The following is an 18154-nucleotide window of genomic DNA, read 5'->3' as shown; positions in this document are numbered from 1 at the left end:
GAAGCCTATCAGCAGAGACTTTTTGCACAACTTTTGCTCAACAATCAGGAAAGAACAGGGATGGATGTGCGACTAAAGCAGACCAGGATATTGCTGGCTACAGAGAATATTTGTACAACTTTTCCATTTGTTTATGTATGAAAAATCTCCACCGAAGAATAGCTAACATCCAGTCAGCACAGCTGTTACCGCTTTATTCACCAGCGAGACACAAAAATGCAATTTGATACATGTAAAAAAACACATCCCTTCTTCATCAAGTGTTTAGATAACTCTTTATAAACAATATTAGAGACGTGAATACTTTTCCTTCTTCCTGTATAAACCATATTAAAAATTTTTGTACTTTCATCGGTACAGCTTTGAGTGAGCGTTTATAGTACTTGAATATGGTATATATAACTCCAACGGCACCTTCCGGTTCTAAAGCTAGAACTTCTTAGGTAGTTTAGGTTTTTTAATTACCCTTAGCCAGAGAAGACAGTGTGCACAGTAGGCTTTTACATATGGAAGGATAACAACATCTGCTGACATCTTATCAAAGCATAGCTTTCCTGAAGATGCTTGGCGTGTGGGAGATGTTTGAATTTCTAGAACCAAGAGAGCTTTTCCTGAGAATCCTGTTGCACTTGAAAATATGCTTAGGAAGTTCAGGTTTTTAACCCTCTTGAGAGAGATTGGAAGGTAGATAGGGTAAAGATGTTGGTGTAGGTGTGCAAAGGTAGGTTTATAAGCAGCAAATACTGATTTTAAAATAATATATTATACCATCAACTTTAAATTATTGAGAGGAATAATACATTAAATTAACATGCAAAAATATTCTTTCTAGTCTAAATGACTAGGTGTGTGCCTTAATGGTGTGTGGACAGAGGGACTAAGACTGCAGGTGATGAGGCAGTGGGAAGGGATATCTAGTTGTACTTGCCAGAAATATGTTACCTTGACCGCTTGGGTATTGAAGGCTATTTTTATGTCTAGGGTCTCGCTGGAAATCTATGTCCAACCAAGAGAAACAACCTTATTATGAAGAGCAGGCCCGGCTAAGCAAGATCCACTTAGAGAAGTACCCAAACTATAAATACAAACCTCGACCGAAACGCACCTGCATTGTCGATGGCAAAAAGCTCCGGATTGGGGAGTATAAACAACTGATGAGGTCTCGAAGACAGGAGATGAGGCAGTTCTTTACTGTGGGGTAAGTGTTCCTTACTTTAGCCACCTGGGCTTTCTCTTCCCAGTAAGAAAGCACAGGAGGCTACGGGGCACAGTGTTTGGGAAGGAGATAGTTGGGAAGGGAGGAGGTTGTGACACACTGAAGGGCCATGGCAGTCACCATCTTTGTCATGTCACAGGCACAAATCAAATCAAAGCAAAGCAAACCTGCAACACTCCCAACGGATCACCCCTTTCATTGTCTCTTAGACAAATCTAAGATGCTCAGTGCCCACACACCAAGTTTCTGGTAGTTTATTTAAACAGACACACAGGGAGGAAAAAATAAAAACTAACCTTAAGAAATCCCCAGAAGCCTTCCAGCTTCTCTGGGTGGTGCTTCTGACTCTAATCACAATAGTCTGCTTTTGTTGTGGGATCCTACCACAAGATAATTGGCCTTGACATTGGTTAGAGGACCTCATTTTTGGCATAAGATCCAGAACTCCTGTTGCAGTAAATTATTCTGTGGTGGAAGCAGTAACAATGTGGATTTTCTTGCTTAACTCAGAAACTAGACATGTTTTTGATATCTTCAAGTCTGATTTCATGTCATTTTGTTTAAAAATTAGGTAATAGATTTCTGGTATAAATTTCGACTTGGCTGACTAGCTGTCTGCATTCAAAAGGGGCCCCTTGTAACCACAGTAGTCAGGATAAGTGGGGATGCAGATGCCTATAGATTCCAGCACACCCAGACCTAGAGACACAGGGGGTGGCAAACTAGAGGACCATTATGGAAGAACTGGCATGAGGCAGCTGGAGTCGGATTGGGAGGATACTTGGGAAAGGGCTTGAGAGAAAGAAATGAAATAAATGAAAAGGAAGCTGCATTCACTGCTAACTGGAAGGAGAAATGAAGTGCCATGCTAGGCCAGGAAAAGAAGAAAACTTCACTTAGAGGTGAAGAAAGAGATATTTTAAAGGAGAAGTAAAGGACTATTTATTTATTTGTTTTTTAAAGATTTATTTATGCATACAAGAACTGGGGTACAGGCCAGTGGTGTGGGGGGGTGAGAGGATTCACCAGAGACAGAATGGGGAACAAAACAGGCAGACTAATTGAAATACACTGCTGAGGGGAACAGAGGGCAAGGCAGGAGAGGCCTGTTGCACCATATGGCTTGCTTCCTGGCCTGATGGGGCTCGAACTCATGCTACAGAGACTGCAGATAGCTTCACAGTGCTGTGCTTAACCCCTTACGCCACCAGAAAGGCCCCAAGGACTATTTGTTTTTAAAGATCCTCAAAAAATAGCTTTATGAGACAAAAAGTTGATTTCAGAAGCATGTGTTTAAAAACATAAAATTACTTTGGAGTAGTAGATAGAAATGCCAAGAAAATTTTAAAAGACTGATGAAAGCAGTTGGGGTTATGTGTCCATATAATCACTAGAGTATTCTGGGTGGGAGATGAGTTCTGGCATTTCAACTGCTACCTACTTGGACAAGGTATTTAACTTCTCTATGCCTCTTTTTTCTCATGGGTGAAGTGAAATGAGTAACAGTAGTTATACAGTTGTTGAGAGGACTCACCCAGGCAATGTTTTTAAGAGCATTTTCTAAAATGCTTAGTAGGATGTCAATATAAGTGAATTCCTTTCAGCATCCTTACTATTAAATATGGATTTACTATCACAGCAAAAATATATTTTATATCATACTGGATAATCAATGGATTTCTTTATACTGCAGCACTCTTCAAAGTAAAGAGAGGCTTACCTCACCTTGTTATTTGGGGATCCTAATATATTAACAGATGAATACTTACCAAAACAGGATTATCAAATTCTTTTGCCTTATTAATGTTTGCATTCTTAAAAGTAAAGCTTTTAACACAAAGTATAATGCCTTGTAATTGGGCTATTCACATGCTAATTAGAGGATTAATACAAATACCAATTTACTCTAGGAAGTATAGTTCTATGTAACAATATACAAATTTAAAGCCATGTGATAAATGTCTTCTAATCCTGGTAGTATAGCTCCGAGACTGTATATAACCTTTTGAACATAGATTTTAAAGTTTCCATTTAATATCCTTTGTGATTCCCAGTGTATCTCATGAGGCATAGTGGCTCTCTTTCCTGCTATCTGGAAGACTGTTAGTTCCCTGATATTTATTTGAAACTGTGAGATGCAGTAATTCTACTGAATTTAGTCCGCTCACCAAAGGGTCTATTAAAACAGCTCTGCATCAAAATACATCATATAACAATGTAAATTTAAAATAAAAAACTAAAGCAGCTTAAGAACATGTGAAAACTAGGTGTTTTAGATCTACAAATCACATCCTTTCAGTAAGACAAAGAAAATGAGAATTCAAGAGTTCCTCTGACTGCAAAAAGGTGAGAAAGAACAAAGGTTCAAATCCTGGTCTCTATCTCCATTTTGACAAATGACTGAGAAGTTGTCTTAACCATGTGACTTCCAAATATGCCTCATCTCCCTATTCACAAGAATCATTAAGACCTAAAGAAAATAAGGCCTTTGGTAGCATAGGAAGGACTTTGAAACTTAGAAACTAAGGATCATGTTCCTGGTGATGTATAGGAATATCTTTTATGGAAAAGATATTTTATGGAAAGATCATTTTAGACTGTGGGGTGAGGTTACAGGTGTGCAGACAATGGCTGGAATGTCCTATTCATTAATATTCAATGCTGAGTATTTTCCTCAGTCCAGTTTTGGTAATACTTGCTACTTAAAGCCAAGTATTATTTCCACTTAAAGATTTGTATTCTTTTCTAAGTCGTTGTAGTTGATAGATTATTAACTCCCCAGGGTTCATCTTTGGAAATTGATCTTCATTAGATGCGAGGTTGTTACAAGAGGGAAAAACAAAAAGAAATTCAAAAATTGCTATTGACTTCTTGAAGGGAATGGGGGTGAGATCAATTTTTATAGCTGATTTTGAAAAGACATGCATAACTTTCAAGCCAATAAAATTATATATATTGCTCAGCATTGTAATGAATTTTACTGATGATACAGTTAGAAGTGCAGGGAATTAGGATTTTTTTAATTTAACTTATGAAATGAATGTATCAGTAATAGGAAATGGAGTAAGATCAGTTCTTATCTTGGATTTAACCCCTTCAATTGACAGGTTAAGTAGCATAATTTTGTAATAATCCTGATGAAAGTGCTATTAATGCTGAAATGATATTCATTAGAATACATAGAGTTACAATGATGTCTTTTCCCAAAGAACTATGATTAAATAGACTTCCCTTATTTGAAGCTTATTCAATAATTTATCTGTGAACTAATAGAAAAATCTTCAGATATTATAAAATATTAAATTTTGACCTATTTTTAATAATAATAGTAATGGTAAGCTATTGAATACTTACTATATGCTCTATACTATGTTGAATGAATTACACCAATTATTGCAAATATAGCAAATTTACAAGATTCGCAGTGTCATACTCCCTATAGCACTGAAAAAACCAATGTTCAGAGATGTTAAATAATTTGTTCAAGGCCACACAGCTAGCAAATTGCAGAGCTGAGATTTAAGCCAGGCTTATGTGAATGTGAAACATATGTGCTTTTCACCATGATACATACCTCTCAATTAGAGATGACAAATTGTTTAGAGGCTATATAGCATAGTGGTTAAGGACATCAGTTCTGCAGCCAGACTGTTCCTGGCTCAAAACTAGATCTACTTCTTCCTGATTCTATAATCTAATGAATAACTATATTTATTCTTCTGAACTCTCCACTTTCCTTTGAGACACTCACCTCAATTTCCTCACATGTAGAGTGGAGATGACAATATCTATAACATGAGATTCTTGAATACAGAATAACTTAATATATCTAAAGTGCTTAGAACAGTGTCTGGCTTAGAACAGTGTCTGGAACCATACATTTTCATTATCATTTTCCTATAGAGAAAGCTAAATTCAAATCTCTAATAAGTAATATAAAAAGATTGCTATTTCCATTCATTCCTGTAAAATCCACATGGAGATATGCAGCATATAAGCTTATCTCTTAATGAAACAGACTTTGTTGACTTCACTTATGGATTCTATAAATGTCCTGAGGATTAGCAAGCAAAAGGGCTCTGCCAACATAACTATGTAGTTTCTTTGCAGTTGGCAAAGGTGGACTATACTATAGAAATATCTTTATGATATAGAAGCCATGCAACAATGCAGGACTGTACTGGGGTCAGTGCACAATCTACTTGGATTGGGAGGAGGGCAGGTTTTCAGCCCTGTCTGCCCTTATCAGCCATATGCATATACTTTTACGAACAGCTACAACGCTTGTTTTGATGTGCACATTCATTATTTGTAGAGCCCAATAGCCTGCCAGCTATTCCTGTTTGTGAAATCTGCAGTGTTTGAATTTTGACTTTGCAATTGATCTGTAAAGGAAGGAAAAATGCTTTTTAGGAAAGTAATTTCCGATGGACAAAGCTTGAGCCTGCTGGCAGGAATTTCCATTTTGTTAATTGATTAGTCAATTGGTAAGGATCTACTTGAAACCAGCTCTGTGCCCAGCACTGTACTAAATTAGTACAAAACATGAAGCATTAATACAGAATGAGCCTTCAGAGACTGCGGTAGCCAAAGTAGTGAGACACATACATGAATAGATTAGCAAATAATAGTTTGTTACACACACACACACACACACAGAGACTACATTGCATAGTGCCACACATAAAGTATAATGAAATATTAGTTTTGATTTTTTTCTCACTTAGAGGAAAGAGCAAGTAAAACTCAGAGAACGAATGGCACTCATTAGGGGCACACATAGAACATCCTCGAAGATGGAGACTTGAGGTTTGGGTAGGGTCAGGCTGGTAGAAAGTAGGGGTAAAGATTCCTAATTTAGCATGAAGGAGAGCATGAGCAGATGGAAGGTGAGTGCAAATATTCCATAATAAAGAAGGAGGCTAGTCTATGAATTTTTCCTAGCAGTATAGTAAGGTAGAGAAGGGATAATATTTTGGAAACCCTTGTAAAGCAGACTTCTTCAACTATAATTAGCTATGCTCACTTAATTTTTTAAACTTTCTTTTCATGTTGACGATGAGATAACAAGATCAGTGTGACAGCTAGGTTATGATTTTGCATCCGCAGAAACACTGGTAACTTAGAAGTTACCTCAGAAGTCAGATACTTCAAGCCTTTGTACGAGTGCTTTCTAAATTATGCTCAAACTTTCTAGGGCTAGAAAGTTCACCATTTTCCAAGGGCACTTGCTTCTTTGTGGAACATCTCTTAATGTTCAAAAGTACATTTTTCTTAGCTATGCCATAATCTGCCTTTCTCTGCTATGTAGTTAGATTGGTTCTCTGATCTCTTCCTTATCTACAAAGACAATTATTGGCTATACTCACATACTTTTGCCACCATCCTCCACCCCATAGGTCTAATCTCATTGTGTCTTTTCTTAACTAGAACAAAGGACCCTGCTTTTTCATCTCACTCATTAGTTCATTCATTCATACATCCATTCATTGTATTCAAAAGATAAGTATTGAGTGTCTCTTGTGTCCTAGGCCTTATATCACCTGTGGGACACATCATGGAAAATTCCTTTCCTAATGATGCTTATATTCTAGTGAGGGAAGTCAGACTATTTAATGGATAATTGAATAACCAACAGTGATAAGTGCCTTCAAACAATGTGAAGTAGGGGGGAGAAGGAGAGGAAGCATTAGAGGAGAGGGTGCAATTTTAACAAACATAGTGGCCATAGAAAACCTCATTGAGGAGATACCACTTGCCCAAAGACTAGAGGTGCTAAGGAAACAAACCCTGAAGATATCTAGAGGAAGAATTCAGCAGAAAAAAATAGCAACGACAAAAGTCTTGAGGTGAGGTTTTGCTTAGCTTGCTCAAGAAATAATGAGGCCTCAGTGATAAAACAGAGTGAGTAGATGGAAAAAAAGTAATAGATATCAGAGGGATAACAGGGAGCCCAATGGTGAAAAAACTGGTAGGTCAAAAAACTTGGATTTGACTCAGAGTGAGATGGGAAGTATGTAAGGTTACAAAAAGAGGAATGCTCTGATCTGACTTGGATTTTAAAAGGATCACTATTTTCTATGTTGATAATTATCTGGAGATGGCATAGCATGAAATAAGGAGGGAGGCTCTGACAATAAACCAGAGTAGAGTTGATGGTGGCTCGGACCAAGTTTGTAGAGGTGGAGGAGGCAAGAAGTGGAGGTATTCTGGATATGTTTCTGAGTTGAGAACCACTAAGATTTGCCAATGGATTCAGGATAGGATTTGCGAGAAATGTAGTTACCAAGGTTTGCTTGAGCAACCACAAAGATGAAGTAATTATTAATCAAGATCTAAAAGGCCATGAGAGGAGCAGGTATATGGGAAAATGATCAGTTCAGTTTTGCATCTATCAAATAGTATCAATACTATCAAATACCGAGATAGAATTTTGACATCCAAATAAAATAAGTTTGTGTGGAGATAAGAACAAGAGTTGTCAGCCCATGGATAATATTTAAAGTGACAGAATTGGACATGATCACCAAAGGAATGAATTTAGACAAAGAGTAGGTCATGTAAGAGAATGGAGAGTATTGGCAGGGGAGTGATGAACTACAGAATTTTTACTTGGTTGGGAGGCAAATGAAGACAGAATATGATAGGAAAGGGATAGTGAAAGTTGGAAGGATAAAGGAATTGTAGGTCCTCATGGGGTAAGATGATTGTTAAACTGGAGTACTGGAAGAGGCAAATAAAAATATAAGATGTGATTAGAGAGTAGGATGTTTTAAACTGAAATTAGGGAGGGAATACAGTTGGAAATTACAAGGTCTGTTGTATGACATTAGATCTAGCAACTGCGATAGAGAGGAGACAGATCATCATAATGTAAGGGAGGTTAAGAAACTGGGATAGCGAGGTGGTGGAGTGATCATCTATATGGGTAGTGAGTCATCAAGAATTATGCCAGGGCCTCCCCCGTGGCGCAGCGGTTGAGCGCTGGGTTAGCGAAGCTGCCCGCAGCCTCTGCAGCGCCGGTTCGATCCCCGGCTGCTCCCCGGCCACCGGAGGAGGATCCCACATGGCACGCAGACCTCTCCTGCTGCCCGCTGCTCCCCTCAGCAGTGTACTTCAGTCCTTCTGCCTGCTCTGCTCCCCGCTCTGGCTCTGGTGAATTCTCTCACCCTCCCGCGCTTCTGACTGTACCCAGTGCTTGTATAAATAAATAAATAAATCTTAAAAAAAAAAAAAAGAATTATGCCAGAGTAACGTTGGAAAGAGAGCAAAGCTAACACCTTTAAGATATCACAGATGAACCAAACAGTATGCGGATCTCAGCAGATACCGGATTTGATATTTCTCCACCACCCAGTAGTAGTAGGCTTTTGAATATCATGTGTGTCTTACTCTAGAAAGCAAGTCACATAGATATTTTATTTGTTTTTAGCATGCCATTAGCATCCTAATATATAAATACTATTAAATATGTGAAGCCTGTTTTAGATGAGATTGTTTCTGTTTGAAATTGCTGAGTATTTTTTTCTGATAGTGTAAATTTGCCTGTCTTGTTCTAGTCTTGATTTCTAGTAGAGAATTTGTGACATAGGGAAGGATTCAGCTGCTAACTATGGTACTTGTATGGCCTTGGATAAACAACTTTAACTCTCTGAACCCCACCTGATTAATTCATCCATAAAAGAGGGGAAATAATACTTACCTCTCAGTCCTATTGTGAAGCTTCAAGAGAGACTGTGAAAGCCTCTAAGCATAATCCTCAGCACATTATCAGACCTCAATTCAACTTAATAGACTGTGCATGTACACATTTTGATGTAAAAAATAATGCAAGAACAGCCATCTATTCTTTGTGAAAAAGAGTAACCTTTGATAGTTTGTGTATGCTGTATAGAGTTTATAGTACAGATTAACTCACCAAACTGGGATGTCTGTAAAATGGGTCAATATTGTAGTAATAGTTTTCCCTTTACATTCATTATGTGATTAAGCTAAGAGATATTTTCTTGCAATTTTCTAGATTTAGTAAAGAAAATTAATGGGTCATTACTGCCTTGGAAAGTTTAGCATGAAATTTAATTGTGTCAATTTGCCCAAAACTTAGGAAACAAGCAATGTACTGTTTGTAGAATTTGATTCTATGAGAGGGAAACCAGTATTCTCTGTTTCTATGCATAGACTGAGATCTCTCTAGCATCTTCCTTCAGGCAACCAAAACCTCAACATGAGCATCATAGAAAGTAGTTCAATAGCAGGTGTTTGGTGTCTGGATGATGACAGGCTCTACAGAAATCAGGAATTTTTATGAGATATAGTGAGCATGGTGTATATGTATATTGAATATCTATAAAAGAAAGAGTGATGAAATTCCAGTCAGGTGACAAAGGTCCAAATTCTGGCTCTACTGGTTATTGAATGCAAGGCTTTACGTTCTTTATCTGAAAACTGAGACTGATAATATCTCATGGGGTAGTCATGTTAATTGAATGAGGTAGTACCTATGAAAAGATTTTATACATTAGTCAAAGTTTGAGGAATCACTATTTATCCCTCCTAGTGAGTGAAAGATAGCCTTATCAGGTGAATCACAGTGATTCTAGGTGGTCTCTATCATTTCTCCTCTACCAGGCTGGAAGGCAAGCCTTTGTGAGAAAATTATTCTCCTCCTGTGTATCTCCAAAAAAAAGTTCATAACCAAGCTATTGCTTCATAGATTTAGGGTAGTTTCCTGTTAGACTTAGGTGAATGGAAAGTTTCAGTGATGATGTATAGGGCCCGTAAAAAATTTCTAAGTGATTACTGGTCCGAACCTATGAAAAATGAAAGGTGGAAAGACTGTCCAGAATTTCCCTGATCCTAGCTCTTATATATACATGGGAACTAAGGTCCAGAAAGGTTATGACTTTTGAAATGAGTTTAAATTACCATTGCTCTGCACAAAGAAAGACTTGGTGAATATTGCACCCGTGAGAATATTGTTTTGCTCAGAATCTCTGAGGGAAGCAGGTTTTTAATTCTTGTGACTAGGGAAATTGAGAGTCAAGTAGCCTTGTCTCGCTGCAGAGGGAGAAACTGACCTTCATAAAGGGTCTGGTAAGTTTATTTGAACTAGAGTAACATTATAACAGAATGATCTGGTGTGACCATACCTTGGCATTGCTAGGATCTAGGATGAGGCAACATATCTATTATCCTGTTGAATTGCAGAGATCTCTCTGCTCTTTAGTCTCCTCCAGCCTTAGCTCTGACCTCAGGAGTAATGAAATCCAAGATGATCCTTCCATAACCAGGAAAATAGAAGCTTCAAGGAGCTTCCTTACAAGTTCAACCATAAAAACAAGTAGACATTTGCATGGATAACAAATACATGCCTTTTTAATCTGACACTTTGGGACATACTAGCTCTTTATCATCCTCATCTTTCCTTGGTAGAGTTCTCAAACCAAGGTGATGACAAAAGCCTGATTAACAGTGTCATTATATCTCATGCTACCAAACTTTTTTTTTTTTTTTAATGTTCTGGGAGATCTTAAAAAAATGGTCTCACATATTACTTTGTGGAAGCTTTTGTTTCAAATGCCAGACATTACCTGACTTGCTATATTTGCAATGTTTGAAGAACTCAGCTTTTATGTTGTAAAACCATCAATAAATTTCTCCATTATATTGCCTACCCCCCCAAACCATAGTATCAAGGACATTTGCAGGACTCCCCAGGAAACTCCTTTGTCACCATTTGTCATCTACCTATAATGTCAAATAGGGACACCCTTTGGATGTGCGGGAGATGAATTCTAATGCCACACAGAAAAACATATGGAGAGATGTTTTCCCCCTGTTTTATTTTGTTTTTCTGAATCTATACAGGCAACAGCCTCAGATTCCAATCACCACAGGAACAGGTGTTGTGTATCCTGGTGCTATTACTATGGCAACGACCACACCATCACCTCAGATGACATCTGACTGCTCTAGCACCTCTGCCAGCCCAGAGCCCAGCCTCCCAGTCATCCAGAGCACTTATGGTATGAAGACAGATGGTGGAAGCCTAGCTGGAAATGAAATGATTAATGGAGAGGATGAAATGGAAATGTATGACGACTATGAAGATGATCCCAAATCAGACTATAGCAGCGAAAACGAAGCCCCGGAGGCTGTCAGTGCCAACTGACCAGTGTTTGTTTGCTGAATTAAAATACTCTGACATTTCACCTCCCCTCCCCAACAAAAGTTCTTAAAGAGCCCGCATGCATTTGTGGCTCCACAATTACATCAGCAGAATGGTCTTAATTGTTTCGTAAAGTGTGAGACAGATTAAGTTTTCCCTGATTTTTCATGAACTTGAGTTTTTGTCGTTATTGTTATTGTTGTTGTTGTTGTTTTTTTAATTTAGGTGAAGACATATTAAATATGAGACACCAGGACTTGAAAACTTATCTCAACCCATAGCTGTCTTACAAGTCTTATATTTTTGTCTTACTTTTTTTCTTTTGGATGTTGATAAAGGTTTAAGTTACTGTTTTAGATGGGGTTAAACATTCTCACTCAGGTATGCTGTGCCGGCCTACAGGTTGTGAATGTGTTTTTATTCTGAATTATTTTAGAAAACAGCTGAGGATTTCATATTGTGAAACAGAACAAGTCCATGGCGTGTGCAGCTGCATGTAGATCATATTCGAAAGGCCTCAGAATTCCATTTTTCCATGTGTAGAGTTAAACTTTGAATGTGCCAAACTTTTTCATAACTTTTGAATCTTAATATTTGAAAGTCTTAAAGGAGACACTGCAAAGTCTTAGACAATCTTTGGCATCTTAAAATAAAATAGCAAAAACCATACATTTTTTTTTCCAGAAAATGGTAAAGTACTCAGGAATCTGGAGACAAGATATTGTAAGGAATGAACAAGGTTGCCACAGTGCGTGCACCCAGCTGTGTTTGCCTCTTGATGTGCCATCAGTGCGTGCCGCACACCACAGTGATCACCACACCAGACACCGACACGGTGGTCTTCTCTGCCTGAGACCACCTCTCACTACATCCACTCTCCCTTAGCCTTTTACCCTGACATTCAGTCTTAACACATTTTCTCTTAAGTAATTTATTCATTCCAGAATGTCAAGGGTCCACTTGCTATTTATTTAAAAAAAAAAATGTTGGTGGCATTAATTTAATAATTCTTTGTTTTTTCACCCTCCTTCCCCGAAGAACTTTTCAGTCCTTTTTACCTCCTTCTCCTGCTAGATACAAAAGATGTACATAGTGATTTTATGTCCCCAGAGCATCTGGAAGCATTTCTGAAACAAGATACTATTACATACCTATATTGTTTTTTTAAACATGAGTATCTGACTGTGGGGCTATGTACTGGATACAGGTGTAGAGTATTACATTTCAACAGGTGAACCCCTGAGTTTTGCCATGACCGTAAATCTTTTGCCAGAATTTCCCCCTAATTCAGTTCAGCAACAAGTGGTAGGATCTGCATCAGTGGCATTTTCCCTGAATGCCATTCAGCAGCAAGGGTCAACAGTGGTGACTGCCAGGCAGGAGAGTTCCGCGGCCAAACCTAAAGCCCAAGGCTGTGGGCCATGGAGGAGGCTACAAGGATGCTGTCATGGGCTGGCACCTTTACACTGGGTTGCCTTGTCCCATCTGGCACATCTAGGGAGTTCTTTGTAAAATCTCCAGGATGTAAGAAGCCACATGCCAGCCTCAAAGCAAAGATAGAGGTAATCATGATATATCCAGAGAATGAAACTATATATATATATATATATATATATATATATATATTTATGTATAGGGAAGGAGAAGGAGGAGAAGGATATTCCCTATATAGAATGTTCCCACTGTTTCTTCTGGGGAACAGATCACTCCTGGGCAGCAGATGAGTACTTCTGGCTCACTCTCTCCATCTGTGGCTGTTGGGGGAATATACCTCCATGTGAGCAAGATAACTGCCCTTCTCACACAAGGATTTCTCTGGAGATATGCTGGTGGGCTTGGAGGCAGTGGGGGTTTATGCTCCATGTCCTAACTACAGGAGCTTGGCCGTGCCATTTGGACCTTCCTGAACCTAGGACTGATTGCCTATGGGGGCCTCACCCAGAGTGGCTCAATGGGAGAATGTTAGCAAATGGGACAGTTCACCTCAAGGAACAACCCAGAATCTGGTCACCAAGACATAGGAATGGCCCCATCGGATTTCTTGAGCCATTTTGTCAGTTGGAAGAAAATAGTGTACCTTCATATTTATTAAAAGAGTGCTCAAGGCAAGGCCCTACCTAATAGCAATAAGGAGGTCTTGCCGAAATCTTCCTGGCTATGGCATTAGCTGGGAGTGCTCTCTGTAAGCTGATTAAGGTACTGATAGGAATGTTTTATGCTTAATATTGGTTGGGGATTGGAACTTTGTTTTTGTACATTTATTTCAAATGAGGAGGAGGTCATTTTTTCTCAAAAAATGAGTATTTATTATTGTCTTACTGATTTCTTTTGATTATATACCTCTCCTCCTCAGCTAGTTCTCGTGTTTTTTCCCTTCCTCTTTGACTTTTGCTTTTGCCCCTTCCCACTCCGTTTTTATTTTGTTGCATAGATAGAGTGCTGTATGGCTAGCATTGTATTGTATGTAATTAATTTTGCACAAAGGCAAACATTTAGAATAGTAGTTTAATTTTGTTTGTTTTTATGACCATGCCAAAATAATATTCTGGGCTGGTGGAGAACAAAGGACTGTTCTTTAGGACTGAAACTTGATTTTGCTTGTAGTAAAAAACAAAACAAAACAAAAAAATCAACAAAACACACACACTCACAGATGTTGTTTCGTAAGTGTTATAAGCACTGGATAGAAATGGTATTTTTTATCACTTCTGACTAATGTGAAACTGTTGTACGAAAACTACATGAACAAAAGTCATCTGTTTCGACTCGTGTGGGCTTGCCTCACAGTTGCCGGATTTGAGTCATTTTTATGTCTTGTTATTTCATTTATTTATGCAAAATACATGTGTGTATGAACACTTTGTTTTAGCTCCAGCTCTGCCTCAGTACTGGGGTTCAGTTACTCTAGCCACGTTCTTAAAAATGAAAGGCTATTCAGGAATGATGTGATTGTAAACATTTCTTTCATTGGGTCAAACAGCGATGCTGTATTTGAATCTAAATTCTGTGCATAAGCAGTTTATTTATTAGCCAAGTTTGGCTCTAAATATCCATGGAAATTAAAAGTGACAATCATAGGGATCACTTCATTTTATTTTCAGTGGGGCTTAAACAAAGTTTTTTATGACTTTACCATCTCATTTTAGATTTTTCTAATTGTGTAAATATAACATAGAAATAGAATTTATTTTTGGTTCATGAGTACTTAGATCTAAGTTATGTATTTCCTCTTTGTTCTCTATCCATCTATGTTGGTCCAGATTAGAAGTTGACAAGTCACAGGACCTCACGGGGTTAGTGAATTATCAGCTGCAGTGAGAGCGCAGTGTTCCACCAGTAGCCAAGGCAGTGGAACCCACTGTCCACAGACTCAGACTTCAACCTTTTATTTCTTATAGAAAGTTGATGGATCGAGCACAGTGAATTTCCAGTACAGCTGGAAGAGTCCATTTGCTTTGTGAATCCACATAAATTTAGGTAGTTCTGTGACTATTTAACAGCAAGAAACATGACTGCCATTATAAAGGCAAAACTCTGTCTCTGAGAGTGATCGCTAATAAAACCTCCACCAAGCCAATTAGATGAAAGATTCTCAACTTGTTTTCAGTGTTCCCTATTTCATAATGTCTTCAAATCCAAGACCGAGATTATCTCCATTTTGTTAGGGACACTGACAGACAATCCTCTCCAAAATAAAATAAAATGAAATAAAATAAAAAAGTAAAAGGAACCCCATATGGGATAATATAAAAGAAAGAAAGAAAAAAAGAAAAGAAAGGGAGGAAGAGAGAGAGAAAGGAAAGGTCACTCTTTGGACAGAGAACAGTCAGGCAGGCGGTTTCTCTATTTCACTGGCAGAGGTGATGCAGTATCTTTTCCAGGAAGGTACCATAGCTTTGTTGTTTTCACACGTATCCAGCACAACCTTTTAGGAGCACATCAGTTCGCTTCGTTTGGTATTTGATACTCCCCAGTCTTGTCCTCAGGCCTGATTTGATTTGCCAGGGTCCTGATACCAACTGCCATGCCAAGTTCTAAATTCAGGTGTGGGCTCACAGTGCTATTGAGCTTGTCAAATTCTGGCCTCCCCTGAACATTAGCCCCACTGGAGCCTGGGGTGTTTGAAAAGGGTGTGATCCCGCTAGGGCTGAAATTAAAAGCGCCTTTCTTTTCCTTATGAAGCTAGGCAACCTCTTCGGAGCACGGCCTCCAGGGCCAGGCTGGCAGGGCGCTAGCTGAAAGCAAGGATTGTTTCTAGGAAGCCCATCTACCCCAAGGAGAAAGGGAGCCTGGTCACTTAAACATCATAGTTGAGGCTGCATTTTACCATTTACTCATTTTGCAAAGAGGTGACCTCTACCTACTCATTCACTAGGACAGGAAAAAGAATCAATTAGTAGTTTTAAACCACATGAGAAGTCTTGTACAAAGTGCCAACCACTGCGGAGAATGCAGCTAGAGGAATGTATTGAAATAATCACCGGGTCTTCCTTTTTAATGAGAAAAGGACAAAAATGGTTGCTGTAGCCTTGCCTGATTTTGTACATGTTTGTCTAAGGACTGAGTTGGCACTTAAGCTCACTTCTCAAAGTATAATAATATTGTATGACCTCATTTGTCCTTTTACAAAAGCACTTGCATCATTTCCTTAAGTCATCTGCCCCCTGACATGTTTTCTTCCTTAATAAACAACTTCTATCTGTTATTCCTGCCGATGATGTTCTGTTTCTGATGCCATAAACTATTGAGCATAACCCTCTGCTAATATCCTTGAAGATATTGATATGCAAACACATTTCCTTATCTTACCCATCCTATCTTTTCCTCTGGGGACAGATTGTTTTCCAAAAGCTCATGGACAAGTACGGATCTGGAATGTTGGTACCTTTGGGGCAGGACTAGAAGTGGGTGGGGCGGGCAGAAAGGTAATGCTTAGTGCAGACGCTCTTCTAGTGGGTGTCCGTGGCAATATGAAAGCTTGAAGGCCACTCAGTGACATGTCTTGCTCAGTAGTTTCTTATTCCTGAAGAACCACAGGCATAAAGTGAGGCCTCAGTGCTGGTGCTCTTGGAGTATGGGGAATGTGCAAATATTTAACTGTTTTTGTATGCTGCACATTGCAGATCTGCTCATGTGCATTCTCCGTTTGTCTTCCTTTGTCATATGTGTTTTTGCTTTCTTGAAAGTGCAGTCTTTATTGTACCCTTCTCCAGCTGGTAGCAAAGTAGAATGCTTAGCATTTATGTTCATTCATTATTGTATTTGCCATGTAAAATTTTTATTACCTTAGACAAGCTTATAAGCTGTTACTACATAACTTATCTTACTGTAACTTTTATTTCCAGACATTGTAATTTGTTTGTGATGTATATTGTGAGATTGTATTCTATGTTAATTTAATCAGCACAATTCACTGACATGCTGGACTGACATGCTGGCTGCTGTTTCAAAATGTAAAGTTTGTGTAGGGCTGTTGGGACAACTGCAACTCTGTTGTCAAGGTGCTGTGCTTTGATTCCTCAAGCAACACTGCGGGTGTGGCCCTCGAGAAAGGAAGGGCACTTCGCACACCCTCCAGCAAATTTTAACTGCAGATTTTCTTTGTAGAAATTCTATGTATAACGCAGGTACCTACTTGGCCCATGGCTGGTAACTATTTGGTCAATTAGAAAAAAAAACAAAAACAAAAACCATAAAAACTAGTGTCTATTGCTGCTTTGAATATGTTTGAAAGTCTGAAAATGTAAATAGTTTATCAAAAAAAAAAATCTTGTACAGTCCAGTGTAAAGTTTTTAAATGACCTTAAGGGTTGCCATCACATCTTTCTCACACTCTCCTCTTGATAACAAGAAAAAAAAGTTTGCTAAGGATGAAAGAAATGGGGAAAAAAAGGATCTCTTCAAATTCCAAGGAATGAATCACCGCTCTGAGCTGTGTTGCATACACGAACTTCTTGGATTTTCTTGTGCAGTATTGACGTGAGATAAAACGCAACATTGAATAATCTTTCAGTGGTACTTTTCAAAGTCTTCCCCTCCTCTGCCTCATAATTAAGGGAAAAGACAAAACTGAAAGACACACTGTCTTTATCTATCCTGGTGTATGTTGGCACCTTAGCTACTTTTTTTTTCCTTTTTGCACAAGGTGCTTTCCTGATATGTTAAACCTGCCATCTTTGGGTGATAATGTATATGCCATGATGGGGCGTGGGCCCCTCAGGGGAGTGTCTATAAGAACTGCCTATTTATGCTCATTTACCTCAAGACTGTCCTCTCTACCCTTAATCTAGTCGTCATCACTCCATCTTTTGTACTGCTGTTGACACTTACAAATTAAAGATAAATTTTGTTTTATGACCTCTGTGTATGGCCTTGTCTGTGCCCTGCAAACTGTCCCCACCATGGAGTCCAGGAAGCCCTGGGCTCGCCCCTGCTGGCTCCTGGAGCTTCTAGCGCTCTCCCGCACGCTGCCATGGCTTCTGCCTTGCCGGGAGGTAGGTCTCAGGAAGCCTTCAAACCCCTTAGCCTGGAAGGACTTAACTGCTTTTTTCATTGTGGAGCATACACAGCTGCCGCAGGAAATGCTTGTGGATTTAGACAGTAGGAACAGGATCCAAGGTGGATTTTTGTCAAGACAAGATGAGAAAGAATGTCACTTCCTATTTGCCTGGCTTCTTCATGAAACAGTTTATAAAAGTTCTGAGTAGTCCAGGGTGTGATTAATCTCAAGTGCCGGCCTCTCATCTGACACGACTTCTACAAGTCTAGCA

General features: G+C 38.8%; 1 protein-coding gene across 3 annotated transcripts in view; it reads left to right on the top strand.

Moving 5' to 3' along the window:
- Positions 1–17734, top strand: part of SOX6 (SRY-box transcription factor 6) — a 349859-nt gene extending 332125 nt beyond the window's left edge. For all 3 annotated transcript variants that reach the window (XM_054699396.1, XM_054699395.1, XM_054699394.1), the window contains 2 exons: positions 982–1198; positions 11084–17734. In XM_054699396.1, coding sequence (XP_054555371.1) covers positions 982–1198; positions 11084–11387 — 521 coding nt within the window. In that variant the 3' untranslated portion in view covers positions 11388–17734. The remainder of the gene's footprint in view (positions 1–981; positions 1199–11083) is intronic.
- The last annotated feature ends 420 nt before the right edge of the window (positions 17735–18154 follow it).

Source organism: Talpa occidentalis, unplaced genomic scaffold, assembly GCF_014898055.3.
Source record: "Talpa occidentalis isolate TD23 unplaced genomic scaffold, MPIMG_talOcc4v2.1 talOcc4.3, whole genome shotgun sequence".
NCBI lineage: Eukaryota > Metazoa > Chordata > Mammalia > Eulipotyphla > Talpidae > Talpa > Talpa occidentalis.
This window is presented reverse-complemented; position numbering and strand designations above follow the sequence as displayed.